At 31.1% G+C, this 10,605-nt stretch overlaps 1 protein-coding gene across 1 annotated transcript; it reads left to right on the top strand.

The window, feature by feature from the left end:
* Nucleotides 1-5,189: 5,189 nt before the first annotated feature.
* Nucleotides 5,190-10,005, top strand: LOC134237256 (ryncolin-1-like). The gene is made up of 5 exons (XM_062719358.1): nt 5,190-5,286; nt 5,381-5,535; nt 6,712-6,808; nt 8,000-8,167; nt 9,746-10,005. The coding sequence occupies exons 1-5, from the start codon at nt 5,190-5,192 to the stop codon at nt 10,003-10,005; spliced, it is 777 nt and encodes a 258-aa protein (XP_062575342.1).
* The last annotated feature ends 600 nt before the right edge of the window (nt 10,006-10,605 follow it).

The raw sequence follows: 10,605 nt of genomic DNA, 5'->3' as shown, positions 1-10,605 counted from the left end.
TTTCAATGTAGAGAATGAGACAATGTTTCCTCCGGATAAAGGCTTCAAATTGAGCAATATTTTAAAAGTAACGTAATGCGGATTAATACGAAAATGACGTAACTCATTGTGACGTAGGCAAGTTATGTTATACAAAATGTTATATGTTACTCTGAATGATTCAGTGAATAAAATTGCTTGATACAAGTGAAATTAAATTATTTGGTGACCTATAGTAAACATTTTTATCCTTAATTAGTCCCCAAACGGGGAAACCAGAAGGGACCACATGTTTCTTCTGTGTCTGTCTGTCTTACTTGGTTATTGCGATTTTTTTCTAAACGCGTGCAGATATAGAGCTTATTTTCTGGTATGTGAATACATCTTCAACATTGTTACTGATCAAGTTTGAACTTCGTTCCGATTCATTGATTTTTGACGGAATTTTGGCATTTCTATTTTTCATAATTTGGATTACTATTGGATTTGTTATGCACTAAATTCAAGTCCAAACTAGGTTGTATCCTAAAAAAAGGAGAATCTGGTATACAGCTCAACAAACTATTTAAGCTCACATGGTTTTTCGCACAAATTAAGGTCACATTGTTGTAATAAAAATTTCCATTTTGGAACTGAAGTACAATGGCATAACCCTTTGTTACATTACGTATATAATGTCAAGCATAAATGTCTTTTAAAATTATCATCTTAGGTTTCCAAAGCGGATGTTTTAAAGGAAAATCTAAAAGTAAATGATAGGATGATTCGACAATACGATTATAAGATAGGTTTTTACAAATTGTATAAAACGACCTATTCTTGACCCCATGTAATTGAAATTTTTAAATTTTCTTCCTAAAGTTGAGTATTTTAAAATAATTTTTGCTCATTTACCATACTCCTCGTGGTTTCTTTGAAATGTAGCACCGAAAAGGGATGATATTGCAAAAGGAAACCACATTAAAGGGTAGCATAATGAAGTATTATTTATTTTTTTTTTGAATAGTAAATTCCTTCTATGAAAAGGAAAATTCTTATGCATTTACGGTTTAAAACGTTCAAAGCAGTGGGATGAATCTTTCATGTTTATAGATTTTAGAAGTTGACTCTTAAAAATTTCACCTAATTAACATAGAAAGCAGTTAAACATATGAAAATTACTGTTACCAACCTGAATTAAAGAGTCTGTCTATACAGAAATAAAAAGTTATTGTTTTCAAAAGAAAGGATAAAAGGACAGCTGTAATTGGCAAGAAACTACAAAAATTCAAATGATAATAGTTGTTATTTTTTATCCATAAATATATCAAAGTTCTACCAATTGATTTGTGTGAATTAAGTTTCAGTTAATGAAATAAAACTCAAATTATGTAACCAAGTATTTTTAAAATGTATTTTGTTGTCTAGATACACAATATTATATCAAATTAATGTGACCTTAATTTTTGCGAAAAACCATGTGAGCTTAAAAGGTTTGTTGAGCTGTATAAGACATGTATTGCTTAATATGCAATACTCTCAGAATGCTTCTTTATTTTGATATCATTTAAAACATTAAACAGACACAGATTACAATGAAAGTAATAAAATTGAATGACTGTGGTATTCCAAACTTTATATCACCACTGGAAACTTCAAAATGATAATTAAAAATTTAAACATACATGTAGATTTTTGGAGCAATGAAATTTTGTCTTATTTATTTCCTTGAAATGAAAAAGCGATGGTTTACGCTAATTGTACATGTGAATTACCAGTTACATTAATGTTTTTATTAATGTTTATTAATGTTTCGATAACAATTAACATATATTTTGCCAAATTAGTTGGGTACACTGTTCGATTGATTAATAATATGTTGTTTAACGTCTTTTTTAATCTTTTATTTCCTATTTCTTTAAATTATTATTTTGATACGATAAACCGGTTAAGGGTCTTGCAATTTACCGATCGGCAATTCTCTATTTGATTTCCATTCCTAAAATACTAGTGATTATTTCTATTGTATGGATTGAGCAAAGATTTAAAAAGGCATGTTTTTTGTAACGGAAATTAAATTACATTTAAGTATGCATGTATTCCTTTTGTAGATTACAAAAAAAAGAAATGAATGTATCGAATCTAGATTTTAACAGACTGAATGAGGATCAACAGGACGGATACGAAGTTGTAAGGAATTCCATTGTCCTTAATCTTTCAATGCAAATAAATATTGTCAATTTTTGAATTCTTAAATTTTATCAATCTTATTTGTCTAATGAATGGTTACCGTAATTTTTGCTTTATCGTGACTATGATATAAAAAAACGAAATAATTCAGATAAATTGTGTGCAATGGTTAAGGAAAAAATGGGGAATGTTCAGATTGTGGGGTCGAACCCCTTCCTCCAATCCCAACCCTAAAAACTCTTCCCATAATTTGCATATTGAATGAATTATGCAATGTATTAATAAAAACATGTCAAATAAGAATATGATTATGAAGATTTGGCTGCTTATTCTTTAAATGGGTTTATGAAGATTCTGCTAATATAAAAAAATTATTACACAGTAATATTTTGTACACGCCATACCTCATGACATAAGCTAAATGCTATCAATTAAAAATTGATAAAAATAAAAACAACAGGGATTTGAAGAGGGGGCCTCTCACGTGCTAAGCAAAACTCTTTTCCATTCGCCATCGACGAACTTGATATGGAAAGGAATTAAATGCAAATAACAGGTCACAGAGTTTCAAAAAACGACGAAAAGAAATCATTTGTGATACACAAGAAAATTTGCGTACATTTTTTTAAAACACATAATTCTTCAAATGTTATTTCGGAAATTTTCATTTCACCAACAGAGTTCATATTCAGTTAAAAAAGTTCCATTTCCCGTTTGTTTGATATGCCTTTCAATGAACATGGAAATAAGAAGGATAACTAGAAAGCTTGCTACTGCAAACAATAGCGAGTGTCGCCCCGAACTGGACAATACTTTCAATTTTTCACCCATTAGCTAAGGTTGGACAACCATCAACTCGCATCAGTACTTTCATTTAAAAATCGAAGTTGAAAAGAATTTTCATGGAAACTTTTGACAATTTTCAATATTTAAATCCAATGAGAACAATTACAGATACTAGTCATTACATCAATAAAATTTCATGAAGAATGTTCAAGGGAGTAGAGAGAAAACTTGCGGACAAAATTTGTCACCTTTTGCAGGTGTCCGTGGAAACGGTAGCCATTTTGAAACCACAGCTAGAATTAGTGATCCTCCTTTGAGGAAAGTTTCAGGAATATTGTTCCAGCCATCTCCAAGAAACAGCTTGTATAACAAAAACATGTCGTTTGGGGCGACATAATTAAGGTTTTAAAACGCAATTCTCGACATAACCTGTGCTAGATTTCGACAGTTCTATATTAAGAAATAAAAAGAAACTAAGCTACTTACGCTGATCTGCATACACAAGCAGCACATTTTTTTCAACAATTCTAAATACATAAAGAAAAAATCTTAGTCATTATTTTGATGTTTGTGACCTTTGACGTTTTCCCTCTGTATGAATTTTTGTAGATATAATCTTAAAAAAAACAAGGAAAAGAAAAACATTATTTCCATCAAACCGTGGAAACCTTCAATAATGGTTGACTTTAAACATATAGATAATCAGTATATAATGCATAATTATATCAGTAAAATAACTTTGAAATTTCGACCAAATATCGTTTCTATATAAAGAATTATTTTTTATACCATACATGTATAAATGACATTTATATATTTCTGTTTTCTATTCGACAGATAAATGACGATCATCTTGGCACAGCGGTTGTTCGAGAGGAAATGCATACGTATTTGGTAAAAAGATTTATATATAAAATTTTCTTGAAAGATGCAAACCATTCATTACAGTTCCTCAAAACAATTTATTTTATTCTAATTTCTTTTCTTTGGATTTTGACCATTTACTGTCAAATAATATCAAAGAAAACAATACAAACTTGATAATTTTGACTTAAGGATATGTTGTATTTTCTGAAAAAGTCAATGAATTAATCAACCAGAAAAACGAAATTATAACTTCAAACAATGCTATTGATATCCTTGTTTCGTTAACTTGTTTTTGAATAGCTTGTCTCGTTTTAGATATTATTCATGCATGAAACATCCCCCTTCGTATCGAATCAACTGAGGGATGTAAACCCAATGCACAAGTATTAAGGGTATATTTCATTAGTAAGAGAAGCAGACGGTTGAAAAGTTAATCACATTTATCAAAAAGCTTAGCAATCTGAAGTTTTTACGTCTCTCCTAAAAAAAAAAAAATTTTTTAAAAAAAAGTGTATTTGATGTGTATTCTCCTAAACCACAACAATCTGAAGTTTTTATCGTCAATCCAAAAAAAAAAAAAAATTCCCACCTTCACCTATAAAAACACGAGTGTGACAGATTGGTTTTTTTGGGGGGGGGCCCGCCTAAACAAATACGGTGTTATATTACATCTCATATGATTTGGAGTTTTTATGATGCTTGAACTAAGGAAAAAATAAACATATAGACTAAATATTAGATAAACATGTATATATTGAACATTAATTTTAACATATCAATTTATACTCATTTGTTACATTGTAAGTTAATAACATCTCTTCTATAGTGTATAACGTAAAACTATGTAATTGTTAATTGGTTTTTTTTATTCCCTCAGGGATCCAGCGATAATATAACATCTGATCCGGTGAGATATTTTTAATGATTTAAAATTATGTTTGTAAAATATCATTTCATCTTACTGTAATATATAGGGTTTATATTTAAATACCATACATGTAATACTATGTATTTTCCCTTATAATACCTACTGATTCACGTACACCTTATCAATCTGCTTATGTTTATAGTTTTAATTATTTTCTCTTCACGGAAATTCAGGTATATGTTACACAAAATAAGGTACATTATGCAGATGTCTTTCTGAATAAACTAAAAACACACATAACAGTTACCTGTATCTTTATACAATATCTTTTGTTATTTTTTATAAAATGTATACATTAACCAGTAAATACAACGATCGATATTAAACAAATGTGTATTGACCATGAAAATTAAGATTTTGTTGAGATTTAATATCTTTGAAGATTGAAACTAACTCTTCATCTCATGAGCTGGAACATTGTCCACAGAAAAAGGAGATATGTCAGTTTCGGAATAAAAATATGATGATATTTTTGATCACCACACTATTCATTGGTCTATTGAGTGGATTTGTTACATTTGCAGTATTATACACAACTGTGAAAAATACCGTTGATGGTAAAATATTTTACTCTATAATACTGAAATGAATTATTTTGCTTAATTCCTATCAGAAATTTCTGATGAATAGTTAATATACCTTTTTTTAAAGATAAAGGCACATCAGCCATTGACTGCACAGAACTCTATAGAAGACACGTTACGACTTCTGGAGTGTACATTATTTGTCCCTGGAATAGATTGGACCCTAACTTTCGTTGTGTACAGGTTTACTGTGATATGGAGACAGACGGAGGTGGCTGGACTGTATGTACTTTTGAAATTATTCAAAATGTACAACACAACACTTTGTTAGTAACCTAAAAAAATCTAAATAATTTTTCAGGTATATTGCAAAGAGTTCAATACATTGGTACATGTGGGTTTGTTTCGCCAATGTAAATTTCTTAGACAACATTTGATTATGATTTGAAAAGAATATACATGTGTAGATCAAATTAATCCATGACTCATATTAGCTTGGTTTGGTTTTCGGCGCTGCTGTCTTCATCGTTTCAAACTTATCGCATTTTCATCTTTTTTTTTAATTGAGAATTACAGATTGTTGATTGATTGCATGTTGTTTAACGTCCCTCTCGAGAATATTATACTCACAAAGAGACTTCACCACTTGTCGCTGGAGAGTTACAAAATTTGTCCTCTACTCGGCACTCAGGGCCATTGACCAGTGAGAGATCTTTTTTGTATCAGCACCTACTGCGACATTGTACCTCGGTTTATACGGTCTTATCTTGAAAGAATGGTCCCCAAGTCCCACAGTGGAATTCTTTCTCCTTTATTCGCGACTCTAGAGCAGACGCTCTAATCAGTGCGCTTTTGAACACGAAAACTGATAAAGATCTCTATTTACATGAACATGTATTTCTTTTTTTTTATACATGTATAAAAAAATCATAGTGAATTGTTGATTCTAGTTTGTTTCAGATAAAGCTCTAAAACAATTGAAACTTCTGAAAGAGCACTAGGGTTAACATTTTTCAGTAAGAAAGAGAAAGGGGGTTCTTTTTGAGAAAAATTGAGCGAGTTTACCACGGCTAATGTACCTATTTTTATCATTATTAAGTTTTGCAATAATTTTGATTAACCAAACTTCTATCAGACTGGTGCTCTTATGTTTTTTTTTCATATCTACATGTGTTTTGAGTTTTTTTTTATATATTTTTTAAATTGTGAAAAAAATATTTTCAAAATTATATTAAAAATCATGTTATTTTATAAAAGCACCATAAAGTGAATCCGTACATTCTCTTTTTTCATCTTAAAACCCCCCAAAATTTTGAATTTTGAAATGTTTGACTTTTTTGTTTAGCTTTTTCAAAAGGAATTTTTTAAGGTATAGCAATAAAATGTTGCAATAAATGTGAATATTGTAATTTGCAAGTACAAGATTTATTTCATATTTCATATAACTAAACATTTAAGGTGATACAAAGAAGACAATCCGGCAAAGTAAGCTTTGAACGAAATTGGAAGGATTATAAATTGGGATTTGGAGACGTTTCCAGAAGCTATTGGATTGGTAACAGAAATTTACAATAACATAAAATTACTGCTTCAGGAACAATTTTGCAATTTGCATGCTTTTTTCATTGTCAAACATCAGAGGAGGGATTAGGTGCCATGTAGGAGTGAGCATCCCCTGCCGACCGTTCACACCCGCCTTGTGCTCCTTGTCATGATCAGAAAATAACGGAAAAAAAGCATCGTCAATTCAGTGTATAAAGACTTACTAACAGTAACAGTTGGTATGAAAAAAGTCAGTCAGCATTTTACTCAGTGATAAATTGTATTTGCTTACAATGTAATTGTTTCGACCATAGAACTTACGAAATGATGCTTTTAAACGAGACTACTGATATTCTTGTTCCACCAACTTTCTTGTCAATAATTTACCTTGTTTAAGAAATTGTTTACACATAGTGCATGCTCTTGCGTATCGAATCAACCGAGATATATAAACTCCGCATGCAGGTGATGGTATCTTTTATTTCAAGCTCACCAGGATATATCGTATCGACGTAGGAATGGAAAATATCATTATTAATTATCACCCTCCAAAATTAAAAAATGGCTATAGCCATCTATAAAAAAGACTCTGATTAAATAAATGTAACTGGCTATACTGGTTATTTCTACATTTTGTAAAATGCAGTTCATTATGCCCCCTGCCACCTTTGAACTTCCTCTGTTCAGCATCAGAGAAAAAAAATTGTTCTTATGATAAAAAAAAATGACGTAAAAATAAGCCTATGTACGAGAGAGAGAGAGAGAGAGAGAGAGAGAGAGAGAGAGAGAGAGAATATTGTTGGCACATATGTCATGATTCAAGAACGATACAAAAAGTTCCTAATGTACAATATGGAGATAACGAACAACATTCTAGATCAAAAGTCCATTAGAAATACAAAATAAGAGCAGAACAAGCACGGACCTTCAAAACATTAGAAGTGTGTTTATAGGTGCCATAGAGAAAACATCTAAATGTTTGATTTAAAGAAAAAATTGGATCATGCAGAAAAGAAATCTAAAATAAAATTTTGGTACTGTTCTCGGGTAGCTATCAATATTTCCTTTGTTCTTTGAAAACTTGGTGTAATACATACTCTTAAACTTCAAATCATATCTTATATTTACAAGTCATCAACAATTTTCCTTTCAAAATTAAAGAAGTTTTAAATACCTATTCTCAACTCATTTCTTTTTCATTCAGGAAATGACATCATACATCAATTGACAAAGGAGAAAACAAGTTCTCTCTACATAGAGATAACATCTTTGAACAAAACAAACATGTTTATAAGATATGATTTCTTCTTCGTAAACAACCAAAACAATGGCTACAGACTGAATGTTGGTGGAAAAGCTACGGGAAGCTTGGGTTTGTAAAATCAACATTTTTCTGAAAAAGTTTGAAGAAGAAATAAGCATCCACGTTTCTGAATGATATATAGGGGGTAAATTATAGGTAATATTAATTTAAAAATATTAATTATTAACAACGTAATGTTAAAGAAAAAATATTCAGATTTTTTTTAGCAGAATATCTTTCTCTTTTTTTATTTTGAACAAGCAAGGAAGATTCAATATTAGGAAAATTGGGAAGAACGATTTTTGAGGGGAAAAATAATAATTGAATGTGAATAAAAAGAAAGTTTTAAACATATTTTAATTTTCATTGTTGTAGAATAGTAGAAACAACAATTCTGTTTGATATTAACTAAAATAAATTTGTAGAATCAAAAATAAAGGTTCAACACCCCAAACAAAGAACAAAAAAAAAATAAGCAAACAAAAAAAGTCTGTTAACTTTTCTGAAATTTTTTCAACTTAAGAATGTTTTGATTTTAAGTAGTAGAAAACAAAATTTTAAAACTTAGATTGAAATTAATAATTATATAATAAGTAATCGTAAATGGAAACTACCTGGAATACTACACTTACATGTATCACACTACTCATTTCACTTCTTTCATCTTGTCATTCAATTTCGACGTCTTAATACCGTTCACGGTAGCCTAGTGGTAGAGCGTTCGCTTCGTGATTGGGAGGCCAGGGGTCGATTCTCATTCCCGGCGCCGCGTCAAACCTAAGACGAAAAAATAGGTAGCGACTGTTCCTTCGCCAGGCGCTCGGAATCAGAAGTGAAAGTCACGGGTCTTTCGGATATGGCCTTAAAAACGTAGGTCCCGTGTCACCGAAGGCGCTGGCACGATAAAAAACCCTCACTGCTCAATGGCCCTGAGTGCCGAGTATAGGTCTAAATTTGAAGCCCTTCACCGGCATACGGTGACGTCTCTATATGAGTGAAAAATTCTCAAGAGGGACGTTAAACAATATACCATCAATCAATCATCGACGTCTTAATACGTGTAGTATGGGGTTTATTTGACTACATGCTGTTTAACCTCACATTTGAGGATTTTTCATTTATATAGAGACTTCGCTGTCTGCCCATGCAGTGATTGAAACATTACCTAAGCTCGACCCTCAGTTCCATTGAGAGTTCTATACTGTGCCAGCTCATCCCTTGACACGGATAGTCGACTTTAAAGGTCTCATCCTAATGTTCCATAAATTTAACTTTAAATACTTGGTGTTACGTGTAAGAAACGAAACAGTCACTACCTATGTTTACGTGCCGCATTTGGGTTTATAGCGATGTGGCAAAGAGACATGGAACCTGAGTCTCCCTTTAACGGAGTACAGAATTACAAATATACTTTATCAGACACTTCTTATTTCTCTCATAGTAAGCATAATGTACACAATTATCTAACGAAAATATTGCTTAAAATAATAATAGTTGCACATCATGGTTTATAACATTTTAAACATCATTGTTAATCAATCTTTGTGTTTCTTTGATTTGTATTTTTTTTTTTTAATTCAAGCATTTTTAGAAAAAGGTTTTTATAATAAATGTGTGTAATTAACGATGATATTCATAATTTTACAGAAGACAAGATCAGGAACGCACCGTTATCTGACGTAATAAACAATGCCAGATTTACCACTTTTGACAAGGATACCGACCGGTCCCCAGGAAACTGTGCTACTGAACACCGAGGTGGCTGGTGGTTTAATTACTGCCATGATGTTTTCCTCAATGGACTTTATCCCCCCGGGCATTGGCATCAGCCGTGGGATCCACCTTTTAGTAATGGATCTTATGTTTCTAGTACGAAGATGATGACCAGGCGTAAAAAATTCCTGTAGGATTTCACTTTGAAAAATTGTAAAATAAATAAGGTTCATTCTAATTTGATATGAATCCCCATAAAAAGTGTTAAAATACTAGAAATGTTCCGTCTGCAAGGAAATATATCTTTTTTGCAGAATATCAAACTTATTGAAAAGCATTTTTTCAAAGGTTGCGTTACATGCATGTATGAGGGAACAATGACACTTAGTGGAACAGTCCCTTATAAAGATTAGGAGTTTCTAAGCTCCCCTGAAACGTAAACCAAATAAAACAAAGATCCTTTACTACATGTATTAATCTTTCCATATTTGTTTTTATTCTTGTTTTACACGATTGTACATGTATCACCTTACTTATGTATCATATTTTTGATCTCAAATTGTTGGATCATTCCCATATGTATGTATAAATCAATCTTGTTTTCTTTTATTCATTTATTATTATTATTATTTTTGTGAAATAAATCTTTTATAAACAAAGAGCTTGGCCCACGAAGGGTCAAAATATGCCCTGTAAAATGGTCAAAATCAAAGTTTTGGCCAAAATTTTTTTGCTTAAAAGGTAGTCTAGGTATTGTAGTTTATCAAAGTGGAAAAAGTCTAGGAGTTCCATAC

The sequence above is a fragment of the Saccostrea cucullata genome, unplaced genomic scaffold, assembly GCF_032062105.1.
Source record: "Saccostrea cucullata isolate Sc308-1 unplaced genomic scaffold, CSIRO_AGI_Scuc_v1 ctg7718, whole genome shotgun sequence".
Classification (NCBI taxonomy): Eukaryota; Metazoa; Mollusca; class Bivalvia; order Ostreida; family Ostreidae; genus Saccostrea; species Saccostrea cuccullata.
This window is presented reverse-complemented; position numbering and strand designations above follow the sequence as displayed.